General features: G+C 48.2%; 1 protein-coding gene across 1 annotated transcript in view; it reads left to right on the top strand.

The window, feature by feature from the left end:
- The window catches only part of igsf3 (immunoglobulin superfamily, member 3), a 105,450-nt gene that overhangs the window by 71,909 nt on the left and 16,129 nt on the right, over positions 1-17,412 (top strand). The window contains exons 7-8 of the mRNA XM_070437629.1: positions 1,491-1,931; positions 11,812-11,819. Coding sequence (XP_070293730.1) covers positions 1,491-1,931; positions 11,812-11,819 — 449 coding nt within the window. The remainder of the gene's footprint in view (positions 1-1,490; positions 1,932-11,811; positions 11,820-17,412) is intronic.

Below are 17,412 nucleotides of genomic sequence, written 5' to 3'. Positions count from 1 at the left end.
ACACTATCAACAAGGCAGGTCCTACAGGCCCTAGTTTTGTCGCACCTTGACTACTGTTCAGTCGTGTGGTCAGGTGCCACAAAAAAGGACTTAGGAAAATTGCAATTGGCTCAGAACAGGGCAGCACGGCTGGCCCTTGGATGTACACAGAGAGCTAATATTAAAAATATGCATGTCAATCTCTCCTGGCTGAAAGTGGAGAGATTGACTTCATCACTACTTTTATTTATGAGAGGTATTGACAAGTTGAATACACCGAGCTGTCTGTCTAAACTACTGGCACACAGCTCAGACACCCATGTATACCCCACAAGACATGCCACAAGTGGTCTCTTCACAGTCCAAGTCCAGAACAGACTATGGGAGGCACATAGTACTACATATAGCCCTGACTACATTGAACTCTATTCCATATCAAGTAACTGATGCAAGCAGTAAAATTAGATTAAAAAAACAGATTAAAAAACACCTTTATGGAATAGCGGGGACTGTGAAGCAACACAAACATTTGCACACACACACACACACACACACACACACACACACACAATAACATACGCACTACACAGTTGAAGTCAGAAGTTTACATACACTTAGGTTGGAGTCATTTTTACTCTGATTAAATGTCAGGAATTGTCAAAAACTGAGTTTATACATGGATTTAGTACTGTGTATATGTGGTAGTGGTGGAGTAGGGGCCTGAGGGCACACAGTGTGTTGTGAAATCTGTGAATGTATTGTAATGTTTGGAAMTTGTTTAAACTGCCTTAATTTTGCTGGACCCCAGGAAGAGTAGCTGCTGCTTTGCAGCAGCTAATGGGGATCCATAATAAATACAAATACAAACAACAAAGTCCAATGTAATGATATTGAGTTTGAAAGTTCTGTCTGTCAAGTGCCATTCTGTGACTTTGGCTAATATGCCTTCTTTTTTTGCTGTGGTATTGAGTATCATGATACTAAACCTGGTATCAGTATCGAAGTCAGTATTCTGGTATCGTGACACTAAGCCTTATACGTTATATAATCTATAGACACAGTATACAACCTCTCCATACGGTTGTGTTTCAGAGGACAGTGAATGGATTCTAACGGCTAACTTGTTGATGGAAGGCAATTTATTCAACTCTCACTGAATGCCACTAGGTCGTGCAATCCCTACTCCTTCCCTTCCCTTTTGTCTGTGTATTGAAGCAGAGGGTTGCTCCCTTCAGTCTGTCACCACCATGGCCTCTGTCATGCTGCCTGACCTGCCACACTGCTTACCTCTCCAATCCTTTCACATACTTCATCAAGTGCCTAAGGAATAGCAGCTAGGAAATAGCAGCTAGGAAATAGGAGTTATGGAATAGGAACTAGGGTATAGGGAATAGGAATTAGGGAATAGGAACGAGTAATCCAATTTAGGGAATAGGAGCTAGGGGTCKGTTTGGGATTTAGCCTTACTATCCAACATTAACACATAATTTCCTCTCTTCCTGTTTCCCCAGAATCCTCCTTCGTGGTGTCGGCGTCGTCGCGGACGCCTAGCGTGACCTTTGGCGACTCGTTTGATCTCCAGTGCCTGGTCAAGCCCCGCCATAACCCTCGTGTGCCCGCCTCCGTCACCTGGCGCTTCATGCCCACCAGCTCGGGTTCTGCCGGGGAGGATGGTGAGGGTGGCACAGTGGGCGAGTTCCGCGACCTGGTGACATTTACCCGTGAGGGCACGCTGCAGTGGGGCGAGCAGCTGCTGGGCCAGGGCACCCGCACCACCGTGGACCGTTCCCATGCCAACACCAACTTCAGGTTGTCTGTGACGCGTGCTGGGCGTAGGGAGGCGGGGACATATCAGTGCTCCGCCCTCCTCTGGAGGAGGAACTACGACAACACCTGGAGCAAAGTGGCCAACAGGACGTCTAACCTGCTGGGGATCAGCGTGTTACAGCCAGGTGGGAGACACACACACGCCTTGAGCCATGTGGCCAACCAACCACACTTCTGGATATTAATTAACACACAATAAAGCGACACCCACAGAATGACTGCGGTAGGCCTGAGGTCGGGGAATGTTTAGAGGTGAACTTATGCTGCACAGGTTTTCTCCTCCCTGTCCTCCTTTGTTCTGTGAGAGTCCTGTACAGTCTGAGGAGTGAGTCCTGTATTAGCATTGTGTGTTCTGCCCATTAGGTCTGTGGTGCCATGGACCTATAGATATTAGTCTCTCTCTGCTGTAATTGCGCTCTCTCTCTCCTCTAATTGCGCTCGCTCTCTGGTGTAATTGCTCTCGCTCTCTTTTTACGGACTAATTGTGTGTGTGTGAGAGAGAGAGTGCTTGCGTGCGTGCGTGTTTCTGTGCGTGTGTAGCACTGGGCAGGGCTGAACCTCCTAATGGAGCAGTGTAATGTCCCCACTAGAGGTAGTGAACAGAGAGGAAAATAATGGGTGGGAAAAAGGAGGAATAGAAAGAAAGGTCCTTGAACTCTTTCCCTCATCAACAATTCACTAACTACACCCCATGGCATCACGCACTGCTGCAATAATAGGCGTTTATTCGCTCACACCCACACACACTGTATACCTTTCATTTGGGATCCCTCATTGTCGACTATGATTTCCCTCCAGGGGTCAGGGTTGTGGTGTGGGTCTGGCTGGCTGGCTGGCCGTGGGTCTGGAGATGGCTGGATAGGCCAATCCATGACCTGGTGATCTTGTCGCTGTGGGGGCAGGGGTGGTGATAGGGGTGGCTGTTACACACTGAACAACCCACTGATGACGTTGAGGCAGAGTTTGTGTGTAGTGGAGGTTAATGTCAGTGCTTGTGTTCCTGGGTTCCCAGGTAGTTTATGTAGTTTCTCTGTGAGGAGACTGAATGACATTACTGCCACTCTGGCCTTGAGCTGAGGAGTGTTTCTGTTTGTGCAATGTGCACTACCTCATTAAAGTGTGTGGGTGTGCCATGTGTTGCTCTCTGTTTTCCTTCACCATCCACACACACACACACACACACATACACATACACATACACATACACACACACAGAGTCTTGTACAGCTAACCATGTGGGCACACACAATTCAGTCCCATTCAAACTCCTATTTACCCTAACACATACTCTAACCCTAAAACTAACCCTAGCTCCTAAACCTAATTCTAACCTTAACCCTAAACCCCCTAGAAATAGCATTTGACCTTGTGGGGTTCAACAAAATGTCCCCAGTTGGTCCAAWTTTTGTTTGTTTACTATTCTTGTGGGGACTTCTGGTCCACACACACACACAGGAAGCTCCTGCTTAATGGTAATGGCTTTAGGAAAGCACTGGAGGCAAGCTCTACACCTGCGGTGTTTCTTTTATCCTGCCTGTGAGGCTGTTAGTGGGAGGATCAGCCTGGGGTTATACCACTTTACTGTCACTGAGAMAGGCTGTGTGGGGTTATACCACTTTACTGTCACTGAGACTGGCTGTGTGGGGTTATACCACTTTACTGTCACTGAGACAGGCTGTGTGGGGTTATACCACTTTACTGTCACTGAGACAAGCTGTGTGTGTGACTGATGTACTACTGATGTGTCAAGGTGATGCTGATTACAACTCAGCAGGGAGATGAGCTCAGTGACTCTGCTGATCAATAAGACAGCTAGCCATTAGAATATAGTCAACTATACAGGGTTTCTCTCTCTGTCCCACTCCCTCTCTCTCACAAACACAGCAACCTCAAACCATATGCTCACACACACACACACACACACATACACACACACACACACACACACACACACACACACAGGTCTGTGCTCTGAAGCAGCACAGGGACAGACAGTGTTCTGACCTTAGCCACTCAAGCTGAACACAAGACCCTTCAGGAGCCATTTGGCAATCGATTTATCATCCTGCACGCTTGTTTAGTTTCCCTGATGTGCACTTTACTGTCTTTACCCCTAGTGAAGAGGACCAATGACACGCGCACACACATTTAGAAAATCAATGGAGCTCTCTTTCACTCTCTTCTGGCTCCGCACTGTCTCCATGACAACGTGATCAGTTACCTTGGAAAAGCTATCAGTTACTGTGACAATGTGATCGGTTACATTGGCAATGGCATGAGTTACCATGATGAAGTGATCAGTTATGGTGGCTATATGAGTCCATGTATAGGCTTGGGCTCACAGGAGTATTTGATTGGCTGTGAGGTGGACTAATCCAGCTCCCCCATTGGCTCCTCCATACTTTCTTTCTGTTGTTTTAGTCAAATCCTGTTTTCCTCCTCAACTAGGCCTGACACACACACACGCGGGCGCGCGTGTCACATTGCTCCATTTAGAGCCGTGATTCATCTGTCAGAATGTAGGCCGTCTCTTCTGTTTTCCCCTAGCTGTTTTCTTAAATGTTAACCACTCTTCACTAAATGAGAGGCTGACATTTGCCGTTTCCACTTTCTCTCTCAAAGAAGCAGAAACGAGCGGAACAGGAGAGTGGGGGTAATGAGGTGTGAGCAGAGCTGGAGCATCACACAGCATTCTGACCAAATCCATTATTGAGAGACTTTAAATCATGCTTCCAGAGTGCCTGTACACTGACCCACCAGCCTGCTCAATATGTATGAGCTTCCTCACCACCGTGTGTGTGTGTGTGTGTGTGTGTGTGTGGTGTGTGTGTGTGTGTGTGGTGTGTGTGTGTGTGGTGTGTGTGTTGGTGTGTGTGTGGTGTGTTGTGTGTTGTGTGTGTTGTGTGTGTGTGTGTGTGTGTGTGTGTGTGTGTGTGTGTGTGTGTGTTGTGTGTGAGACTGACTGCTATGGTTGGCGTTACCAGATTTCATACCGTTTCTGTGCCATAGGGTGTTATGCAGTATTACCGAATGTGCACACAAGGGGCGCTATTGGACAGACGCACAAAACATTTAGGCAACAGGGTCTTGATCCAGGAGGGATTGAATGTCTCTGCTGTAACCAAGAAGCTGACATCTAAGCCAGTTAGTAAACCAAATGCATAGCTGGAGATAATTTATTTGACACATCTTAGATTTCTCATAGTTATACTTATAGCTTTTTTTTTAACAGTATTGAAAATCATACCGTTGGTATTTGGAAATACCCCGGTAGAAACGTATATCTCCCAAGCCTAGGACTGCATAATGCTACTCATATGCATACTCTGCATACATGCAGTTTGCAGCTCCCTCCCTGTGATGGGACAGTGCCTCTGACTGCACTGGGCCTCTGCTGGGCTGATGACGTGTGAAGTGCTAGAAAGGACTAAAGAGATGGAACGTGTGAGGCCTTGGCTCTAGCGCTACCCCAGACCCAGCATAAGCCCCATCACCAGCATCAAAGCACCGCCAGCATAGCCCAGACCCAGCATAGCCCCATCACCAGACCCAGCATAGACCCATCACCAGCATAGCCCCTCACCAGACCCAGCATAGACCCAGCATAGGCTCCCTACAGAGCCCCAGTTCCCTACAGCCCCCCTACCAAGAGCCCCAGCTCCCTACAGCCCTACAGAGCCAAGTTCTCCCTACAGCCCTACAGAGCCCCAGCCCCTACAGAGCACCAGCTCCCCATACAGCCCTACAGAGCCCCAGCCCTACAGAGCACCAGCTCCATACAGCCCTACAGAGCCCCTACAGCCCTACAGAGCCCCAGCCCCTACAGCCCTACAGAGAAGCAGGGTGTCAAAGTCAATGACGGAGGGCCAAATAAAAAATTTAGCTACAAGCCGAGGCCGGGACTGTTCGAATGTTCATTGAAAAAAATTTTAAATGACGCATATAGTCTAGATGAACCCTAATTGAACCTACTGAAAACCTAACAAATATATTCAATATGATCAGATAAATAAGCAATATTTTCTTATGGCTCTGTCCAGAATCTTTAATTTTCAACAGGACACAAAAGACAAATTTCCTTTATATAAAAATCCCCCATAACAATGAACATTAATGAAAGAAACCGGTATTCAAGGCACCATCAGTAGCCTATATTTTCTATTTTTTAGCAAAAGTGGGCTAAATTTCTTGTGATTGGCTTTTTTTGAAACAGAGGCCTGTCGAGATTTGGGGCCTCGTTTTAATCCTCTGCCTTTTGTAGCCTTGTTCCATGTCCATATTCTTTTTGTCCGCTGTGTTTCGTTTCATAATGTCGTCTCAGATATACTCTTTCAGTACCGCCACACTTCTCCACACAGAAGACACACAGGTTTTTCCAGCTACCTCCTGAACATATACTCCGACTCCCACCTTGGTTGAAACCCCCGGTTCTCAGTGTCCACCTTCCGTTTTGCCATTTTGCATGGGGTATCTGAGAAAGTTAATTTTACTGTGATGCTGACGACTGCCTGTGCCAAATAAATATTGAAATGAAGCAGCCTACTGCTCGGTGCGTCCCGTTGCATTGTGGGAAATGTAGTATTGGTGCGTGTAAAAGAATCTGCGGCTGCCGGCTCTGCTGCGGTCTGCGGGCCGGTTCTAATAATAAATCAAGATCATCCCAGGGGCCGTAAAAAACCTTCTCGCGGGCCGGATGGGCCCGCGGGCCTTGACTCTGACATATGTGCTACAGAGCCACCAGCTCCATACAGCCCTACAGAGCCCCAGCCCTGCAGAGCCCCACTCCCTACAGCCCTACACAGCCCCAGCCCTACAGAGCCCCAGCCCTACAGAGCACCAGCTCCATACAGCCCTACAGAGCCCCAGCCCTACAGAGGCACCAGCTCCATACAGCCCTACAGAGGCCCAGCCCTCCACAGAGCCCAGCCCCTACAAGCCTACAGAGCACCAGCTCCATACAGCCCTACAGATTCCCAGCCCTACACGAGCCCCAGCCCTACAGAGCACCAGCCCCAACCTCAGCCCCTCTGTGTAGGTGTGTTCGGTCTTCTCCAGGAACATAAGAGCTTTTCTGCCTGCAGAAGGAGGCAGCAGCGTCTGTTCTCCTATGTCCCTCCTATGGAAACTCTGATTCCTTGAACACATTGACTGAATTTAACCCTAGATTAGAGGCTACCAGACACACACACCACACACACACAAATCCTGGGATTCTGTCCCTGTGCATGAGTGTAATTATTTTATATTGGAACATGCTTCAATATAGTCTGACACACGGCTCACAGCACACCAAATGCTTCCGGCGCCGACAAGACGATGGCACCTCGCTTCGCGTTCCTAGGAAACTATGCAGTATTTAGTTTTTTTTACGTGTTATTTCTTACATTGGTACCCCAGGTAATCTAGGTTTTATTACATACAGTCGCGGAGGAACTACTGAATATAAGAGCAATGGTCAACCTCACCATCATTACGACCAGGAATATGACTTTCCGAAGCGGATCCTGTGTTTTGCCTTCCACCCAGACAATGGATCTGAACCCAGCCGGCGAACCTAAACAACGTCCCCGTAAAAGGGGCAAACGAAGCGGTCTCTGTCAGGCTCCGGAGACGGGCACATCGCCGCACCACTCCCTAGCATACTACTCGCCAATGTTCAGTCTCTTTGAACAACAACGTTGAATGAAATCCGAGCAAGGGTGCCTTCCGAGAGACATTCAGAGACTGTAACGTTCTTTGCTCCAGCGAAAAGGCTCACTCAACCTATCAGTAACGGCGTTGTAACAGCTCTACTGGTTTGCTTCACGCGCACTCCAGACACACTGGGGACATACAACTCGACGACAGCTCATCGAGTCGGTGCTAGCCAGCTGTGTCTTCACGGCATCGCGCCGACAAAACGAGCATCTTTTCTGTAAAGAAGAGGGGCGGGGGGGTATGCCTTATGATTAACGAGAATGTTGGTGTGATCATAACAACATACAGGAACTCAAGTCCTTTCTGCCTCACCTGACTTAGAATTCCTCACAATCAAATGTCGACCCCATTATCTACCAAGGGAATTCTTCTTCGATTATAATCACAGCCATATATATTCCCCCCAAGCAGACACATCGATGGCCCTGAACGAACTTTATTTGACTCCTATGTAAACTGGAAACCACAATATCCTGAGGCTGCATTCATTGTAGCTGGGATTTAAACAAGGCTAATCTGAAACAAGACTCCCTAAATTCTATCAGCATATCGATTGCGCAACCAGGGCTGGTAAAACCCTGGATCATTGTTATTTCTAACTTCCGCGACGCATATAAGGGCCCCCCCTGCCCTCCTTTCGGAAAAGCTGACCACGACTCCATTTTGTTGCTTCCAGCCTACAGACCGAAACTAAAACAAAGAAGACTCCCGCGCTCAGGTCTGTTCAACGCTGGTCCACCAATCTGATTCCACGCTTCAAGACTGCTTCGATCACATGGATTGGGATATGTCCACATTCGCGTCCAACACAACATTGACGAATACGCTGATTCGGTGAGCGAGTTCATTTAGAAAGTGCATCGGAGATGTCGTACCCACAACAACTATTTAAAACATTCCCAACCAGAAACCGCGGATTGATGGCAGCATCGCATACGAAACTGAAAGTCTGGACCACTGCTTTTAACCAGGGCAAGGTGACCGGAAACATGACCGAATACAAACAGTGTAGCTATTCCCTCCGCAAGGCAGTCAACAAGCTAAGCGTCAGTATAGAGACAAAGTAGAGTTGCAATTCAACGGCTCAGACACAAGAGGTATGTGGCAGGGTCTACAGTCAATCACGGATTACAAAAAGAAAACCACCCCGTCGCGGACAGGATGTCTTGCTTCCAGACAGCTAAATAACTTCTTTGCTCGCTTTGAGGACAATACAGTGCCACTGACGGGCCCGCTAACCAAAAACCTGCGGGCTCCTCTTCACTGCAGCCGAGGTGAGTAAAAACATTTAAACGTGTAAACCTCGCAAGGGCTGCAGGCCCAGACTGCATCCCCAGCCGTGTCCTCAGAGCATGCGCAGACCAGCTGTTTGGCGTGTTTTACGGACATATTCAATCAATCCTATCCCAGTCTGCTGTTCCACATGCTTCAAGAGGCCACCATTGTTCTGTTCCCAAGAAGCTAAGGTAACTGAGCTAAACGGACTACCGCCCGTAGCACTCACTTCCGTCATCATGAAGTGCTTGAGAAGACTAGTCAAGACCATATCACCTCCACCCTACCTGACACCTCCCACTCCAATTTGCTTACCGCCCAATAGGTCCACAGACGACGCAATCGCAACCACCACATGCACACTGCCCTAACCCATCTGGACAAGGGGAATACCTATGTGATAAAGCGTGTCATTCGACTACAGCTCAGCATTTAACACCATAGTACCTCCAAACACCCTGGGTCTCGACCCCGCCCTGTGGCCACTGGTACTGGACTTCCTGACGGGCCGCCCCCATGGGGTGAGGGTAGGTAACAACATCTCCACCCGCTGATCCTAAACACTCGGGCCCACAAGGCGTGCGTTCTGAGCCCTCTCCTGTATCCCTGTTCACCCACGACTGCGTGGCCATGCACGCTCCAAACTCAATCATCAAGTTTGCGGCGACACTACGTAGGTTTGATTACCAACAACGACGAGACGGCCTACAGGGAGGAGGTGAGGGCCCTCGGAGTGTGGTGTCAGGAAAATAACCTCACACTCAACGTCAACAAAACACAAGGAGATGATGTGGACTTCAGGAACAGCAGAGGGAGCACCCCCCTATCCACATCGACAGGACAGTAGTGGAGAGGGAAGTACGTTTTAAGTTCCTCGGCGGTACACATCACGGACAAACAGACAGCGTTGTGAAGAAGGCGCAGCAGAAATTCGGCTTGTCAGCAAAAAAACTATCTACAGATGCACAATCGAGAGCATCCTGTCGGGCTGTATCCACCGCCTGGTACGGCAACTGCTCCGCCCCACAACCGTAAGGCTTCTCCAGAGGGTGTGAGAGTCTGCGCAACGCATCATCTGGGGCAAACTACCTGCCCTCCAGGACACCTACACCACCCGATGTCACAGGAAGGCCATTAAAGATCATCAAGGACAAACAACCTACCGACCACTGCCTGTTCACCCCGCTATCATCCAGAAGGCGAGGTCAGTACAGGTGCATCAAAGCAGGTCCCGAGAGACTGGAAAAACAGCTTCTATCTCAAGGCCATCAGACTGTTAAACAGCCACCACTAACATCGAGTGGCTGCTGCCAACATACTGACTCAACTCCAGCTCACTTTAATATTGGATATTGATGGAAATTGATCAAAAATGTATCACTAGCCACTTTAAACAATGCCACTTAATATAATGTATATGTATATACTGTACTCTATCATCTACTGCATCTTGCCATCTTTATGTAATACATGTTATCACTAGCCACTTTAAACTATGCACTTTTATGTTTACATACCCTACATTACTCATCTCATATGTATATACTGTACTCGATACCATCTACTGCATCTTGCCTATGCCGTTCTGTACCATCACTCATTCATATTAATCTTTATGTATCATACTCTTCATCCCTTTACACTTGTGTGTATAAGGTAGTAGTTGTGGAATTGTTAGGTTAGATTACTCGTTGGTTATTACTGCATTGTCGGAACTGGAAGCACAAGCATTTCGCTACACTCGCATTAACATCTGCTAACCATGTGTATGTGACAAATAACATTTGATTTGATTTGAAATGGAAGGAGGAATATTATATTCCTCCTGATTGCGTTTTCTCTTTGTCTCTCTGTAAAACATAATAAGAGCAGACACATGTTCAGTCCTGCACATCACCAGGGAAGCTTCAGTCTCATCTCTACACAATCTAATACCAGCTCCTCATAACGCGCACCACACACACACACACACACACACACACACACACACACACACACCATTATGCTGATTCTCCGTAATGAAGCCGGAGCTCAGATTAATGATCGTTTGGGGAATTTAATACATTTTCTCGTGTGTGTGTGTGCGTCCACATAGTTTGAGGAATGTGATATTAACGTTCCCTGGTTGTAGGCTGTGCTGGAATAAAAAGGGAGATGATGGTGTCCTACTTCCTGTAGAGAGAGAGAGATCTGGGGGGTCCACACCTCTAGCCTACATGCTGTACATTTKGACATTTTCGTCATTTAGCAGACACTTATCCAGAGCAACTTACAGGAGCAATTAGGGTTAAGTGCCTTGCTCAAGGACACTTCGGCAGATGTTTCACCTACTCGGCTCTGGGATTCGAACCAGCGACCGGTTACTGGCCCATCGCTCTTAACCGCTAGACTACAAGAACAGTATGCTGATTATTACTGGAACTAGCCCACATAGGCTGAGTCAAAAATGGCACCCTATTCCCTATATAGTGCACTGCTTTTGACCAGAGCCCTGCTCAAACTATAGTCAAAAGTAGGGCACTCTATAGGGAATAGGGTGCCATTTGGGAAGCAGACATACAGTATGGGTTGAAGAGCTGACAAAGCAGCTCTTTGTAGCTGATACAGTATACATTTGATGACAAGTCCATCATACCTGTGTCAGTAAAGGGTGTCCCCCTGCTATTTCTATCTTCTCTCTCCCCTCCCCCTCTTTCTCTCTCCCCTCTTTGTCTTTCTCTCTCCCCTCTTTGTCTTTCTCTCTCCCCTCTTTCTTTTTCTCCCCTCTCTTTTTTTCTCCCTCCCCTCTTTCTCTCTCTCCTCTCTCCCCCTTCTTTCTGTCTCTCTCTCCTCTCTCCCCCTCTTCTCTCTCTCTCTCCTCTCTCTCTCTCTCTCTCTCCTCTTTCTGTCTCTACTTTCTCTCCCGTCTTTCTGTCTTTCTCTCTCTCCCCCTCTTTCGCTCTTTCTCTCTCCTCTCTCTGCCCTCCTTTCCCCACCCCTTCACTATCCGCCCACCCCCTCCTGGTGGTGTCTTGGTGCCGAGTGCTAGTGAAGTGTCTTCAGTGTTAATGGCAGTAACATCTCTCTCTGTGCCCACGCTCTCTTCATGTCACCCAGCACAGCCCTCCTCCTTCAACCTTGTTATTGATAGCGTTACCATCACCGTGGTGACGGGAGGTTCCCGCTTATCTGTGGATGGATTGCAGCTGTCCGTCTTCATTAGGGAGGAGTCGTCCACCCAACTCTCCAGTCACACGCCACGGGGCTCAGTTTCACAACCACCCTGACATAGCCTTCCTCCTCTTTATCTTGTCTTCTCTACCTCCGTCTTTCTCTCCCTTACTCTCCTTACTCTTTCCTCTTCTTCTACTGCCCACAGTGACAGATTATCTCTCTCTCTCGCTCTCCCTCTCTCTCCTGCACCCATCTTGCCTTCCTATTCGTCCTCTGTTCATTTTCTCTCCCTCTCCCCTCATGTCTCTTCAGATGTTGCTGTGGTGTTTTTACAGTGGTGTTGTGACATGGCTGAAGGGGTTGTGACTGGGATATGACATCTTATCATGTTTGAGCTAACCCCCCAGGCACTGGTGTGTCTCCTACTGTCGGATTAGATATCTGCACTCCAAGCCCCCCTTCCTATTCCCCCCMCACACACACATTCACACACACAGTAGGCGGTGAAATTAAGAGCTATTGTGTGAGAAAATACTTTCATAAAAGGCTTTTGATGAATCATGTCTGATTCAGACACTCAAGGTCAGCTCATCTCTCTGTCTTCCTCACAGACTGCACAGACAGCCCACCACACACACACCTACTGCTCGGGACATACAAGGACACACACACACAATCTCTAAAAACACACATACTCCCCCCCCCCCCTAATACACTACACTACACTCCACACAGTCTATTGTGTCCTCTCTCTCTCTGTCATTCATCTCCAGGCCAGAGACTGTTCTGCAGCCAGCAGTCAGCACTGGCTTCCCTCAACAATATCTATGACCACATTCCAGCACTGGTTTAATGGACATAAAGTGTTTTATGTTTACTGACAGAGACTCACTTTCCCCTCACACACATGGACCCACACACACACACACATCACATGGACCCACACACGCACGGACCTACGCACAGACCCACACACACACACGCACGGACCCACCCACACACGCACAGACCCACACACACATCACATGGACCCACACACATCACATGGACCCACACACACATCGCACGGACCCACACACACATCGCTTTATTCTATCCCATTTCCCTGCCTGCTTCTGGGGGGTCATTAATCAGTACCTAGAGTTCCCCTGCCCTGACCCCCCTTGCCTCTCTCCCTCTCTGCTCGCCTTCTCTCCCTCTCCTTCCCTCTCTTCCTCCCTCGCCTCCCCCTTTCCAGTTAGGCCAGGCAGAGTCCAGCGATCAGTCTCTGAGACAGCGAGCAGGAGACAGAGGAGAAAGGCAGCTGGGTGTGTGAGGCTGCCATTGGGCGTGTGCAGATCCCCATAATTACCTCAATCTTAATGACGTTGCGGCGGGAGTGTGAGATGAGGGGGTAATCTCCTTTTGACACAAAAGGATCAGAGATACATCGGCATCATTAGCATAGAAATTAGGCTCCCTATTATAGCAGAAGAAGAGAGGAACAGCGGCTCCTCAGCCAGAGTAGAGGCCCATCCCTCATCCCTCCCCAAAGGGAACCCGCTCCGACCTCTCCCCAGAGGCAGGGCTTCGGGCCGGGGGAGCGACCCAGCTGGATTGAGCCGTCCTCRGGGATCAGAGTGTGTCTGAGCCCTTGGTGTTGTATATCGGTTCTGGGCTCAGCCTGTGGCTAGGCTAATGCTAAGGGCGGAGCAGGCCGGGTTTAAGACGTTAAGCATCCCTGAGTTGAAACCCAAGAGACCCCCCTCTGGTCCTAAATCCTCCCAGGAGAACTCTCTCTCTCTTTTCTTCTTTGCCCCCTCTTTTCTTTTAGCTTCCCCACATCTCCCATGATCCCTCTTCCCTCATCTTTTTGCTGCTCCTCCTGTCTCTTCAACCTGATCTGCTCTTTCTTTATTTAATTCATCTACCTTCTCCATTCATCCTCTAATCCCCCATGTCCTCTCTCTCTTTCTCTTTGACTTATTTCTTCCCCACTGCCTCAATGACACCTCTGAGGACTTTTATGCCTGAAATACTGAAACATATTTCACCAAAAGGCCCGTGTAGGTGGAGAGACAATAGTGGGCCATTAGGCTGAGTGGGGTCTAATCACATTGTCTCTGGCCCAAATTGCACCCAATTCCCTATATAATAGTACAGTATTTTGACCAGGGCACATAGGGTTCTGGTGAAAAGTAGTGCACCATGTAGGTAATTTGGTGCCATTTGGGATGCATCCAATGTCCCTGGTGTCACACCTTTCAGAAGAAAGATCATAAAGCACCAAAATATGAACCAGAGAACCACAACACCTTCCTGTCGGAGTTCTTCATTGGAGCCTCATGAATATACATGAGCCTGTAGGTGAGCCTGCTGAATATTCATGTCCTGGCAGGTGATGAGACTGGCTGTCTGGAGGAATTCTAGAAGGTTTCTTTGTTCTATATACTATTGAATACTGTACATCCCTATGGTTGGGCTGTTTTACAACGGTCTGTGGACTGTAGTTGATAGCGTTTCATTGAGTTCAGACAGATGGGCAGTGTTCTGATTAGACTGGTAGAGAGTGATGGTAAGAGGTTGGAAAGATACTACAGAGCACAGCCTTAACAGTGCACTTTCTTTCCCACCTCCTGGACCGTAAAATACTTCCCAAAATATGTTTTCATCTGTTCCCGCACTTGGCTGGGCAAATAAAGAACCGCTTCACAGAGTTGTGGCATATAGCTATGAGGAGAGTGAAGATGGAACGTGTGCATGTGTTGGACATAAAGTTTGTATTCCTGCCTGCGTTCTGGATGTGAATGGGGCTGTGTTTGTGGTCATTGTGTGCTTTACACCACTGATAAATCTTTATCTGGGCTCGGCAGCACACTGCCATTAACACCTTCTGACGATACATTGGACACACTCAGGGAAGGAGGAGAAAGGGGGTGGTTTCGATTAGCTTCTTAGAGAGCGTAAAAGTGTGTGCTCCTAACGATGCCACGTGCTCTGCACACTGCTAACAAACTCCAACCGCCACACACACACACACACACACACACACACACACACACACACATACACACATACACACATACACACATACACACATACACACACACACAAACACACACACACACAGAATCTTGTTTAATTTTCCAACAAAGAGAAAACACTCACTCTGTTTTAGGAGAGTGAGGGGCTGAATGTTAATTAACTGGTCATTTAATTATGCCTGGCTATGGCAGTGCAGGGCTCTTTGGCCGTGTTTAATTTGGTCTGTTTCCTCACTGGGAGACCCAGCGGGACTAAGGTATTCTAGCCACACCCTCAGTAGCGTTTACTTCAAGGTTAACTTATAAAATTATCATCTTCTCATATATCATCTCGTATCTGATTAGCTCCCAATTCACAGAATAGGCCCCTTTCACCCCTTTTCGCCCCTTTTCCCCTTTAAAAATCATACACAGGATCTCAGCAGTACTCACTATCTCTTGTACTGGTGAGAGATTACACAGAGCTGAGGGAGAGTAGAACAAATCTGAGCCTGTTGCACACACACACACACACACACACACACACACACACACACACACACACGGGGTGTCCACTTTGTCACTTTCACGTGGGTTGGGAGAAAGGAGGAATAAACCATGTTCATACTACTTAAGACATTAGCTCGACGCTATGGTTTGATTACAGGGAGCCAAATTATAACAACCTAAGGAATTTAATTTGTCAACTCCTCTCGTTGATTCTCAAACCCCAAATCGCCGGACGGGATCTGATGGTCTATTTCGCAAGCGTTCCAAAAGTCTCACGATGTTGCAACCTCTTTGACTTTATAGATAACTGTGACTTGAGAGCATCACTCATACCAAAGGCCTTGTGTAGTGAGAGAGACTTAGCAGGCCCCTAGGCTGAGTGGGGTTAGTATATAACAATTGTCATTGTCCCAAATGGCATCCCAACTATTTCTATAGGGTGCCATTTTGGGATAGGGGATGTATACCTAAAGTTTCGTGCACACAACTGAATAGCATTCAACCCGAAATGGTTCCCTATCATTTTAACCCAACCCCTGCGAGATTATGTATCCAATGATTTCTCAGCTCGTCAAGGTCTTTTCATGAATGACATTGATCATAAATGCGCGAGAGAAAACACTATTTAAGAACGTAGCAGCAGAAAATGATGAACAGGGGACTGACACCACCTCCTGTGATGAGCTCTTCATCGGCAGCCTCATGAATATGCATGACCCCCGTAGGTGAGTCTTCTGCAATATTCATTCCTGTCTGGCATGGGTTTGATGAAACTGGCTGTGATTGGCAGGGCACGGTGTTCTGGACAGACAGCAGCAGCGGGTTTTAGAGAGGAGGAGGGGTGTGGAGGAAGAGATTGGGAGAAAGAAGGGGTGAGAGATGGAGAAAGAAGGAGTGAGGGATGGAAATGGAGAAAAGAGAGATGGAGGACACAGAGGGATAGGCGAGTGTGGAAGAGCACACAAAGCAGCGATATGAAGGTGAAAGGAAGGGTTAAGAGAGGAGACGTTTTAGACAAGACCGACCAGAGAAGTGAGAGCGATATGGGTGAGAGGAAAGGGTGTTAGAGAGAGAGAGTTTAGATCAGGACCGACCAGAGGAGGAGAGCAGGAGACTCATGGACCTGAAGAAGGGCGTCGTTAGAGGAGAGCGAGACTCGTTTTTAGGAAATCCAGACCGACAATAGCAGGTTTAGGAGAGAAAGAGATGGAGGAGTGTGAAGGGGTTTAGAGAGAAGAGAGTTAACAGACACTCCGACCCCAGAGTAGGGGATGAGAGAGATGGAGTGAGAGAAGGGTTAGAGAGGAGATGAGTTAGACCAGACCGACAGAGAGTAGGAGAGAGAGATGGAGAGTGAGAGGAAGGGTAAAGAGAGGACGATGGTTAGAACAGACGACCAGAGAAGGGAAGAGCGAGATGGATGAGAGGAAGGGGTTAGAGAGAGAGAGAGTGTTAGGACAACCGACAGAAGATATGGACGAGAGAGAGGGAGTGAGAGGAAGGGAGAGAGAGAGAACCGTTAGACAGACCGACCAGAGAAGGATGAGAGAGATTGGAGTCGTGAGACGAGTGGAAGGGGTTAGAGAGAAGAGAGTTAGCACAGACCGACGAAGTAGGAGAGAGTAGATGGAGTGAGAGGAAGGGTTAGAGGAGAGATTAGACCAGACCGACAGAGAAGGAGAGAGAGAGAGATGGAGTGAGAGCGAAGGGCGTCTAGAGCGAGAGAGAGATGTTAGACAGACCCGACACGAGAAGCGGAGAGAAGATGGAGTGAGAGGAAGGGGTTTAGAGAGAGAGAGTTAGACAGACCCGATCCAGAGAAGTGAGAGAAAGTGAGTGAGAGGAAGGGGTTAGGAGAGAAGAGTTTAGACCAGACCGACCAGAGGAAGAGAGGAGCAGATTGGGATGTGAGAGGAAGGGTTAGAGAGGAGAGAGTTAGACAGACCGGACAGAGGGAGGGGAGTAGAGA

The sequence above is a fragment of the Salvelinus sp. IW2-2015 genome, linkage group LG36 (assembly GCF_002910315.2).
Source record: "Salvelinus sp. IW2-2015 linkage group LG36, ASM291031v2, whole genome shotgun sequence".
Classification (NCBI taxonomy): Eukaryota; Metazoa; Chordata; class Actinopteri; order Salmoniformes; family Salmonidae; genus Salvelinus; species Salvelinus sp. IW2-2015.
The sequence above is the reverse complement of the archived record's forward strand: the minus strand, read 5'-3'. Positions and strand labels throughout refer to the sequence as shown.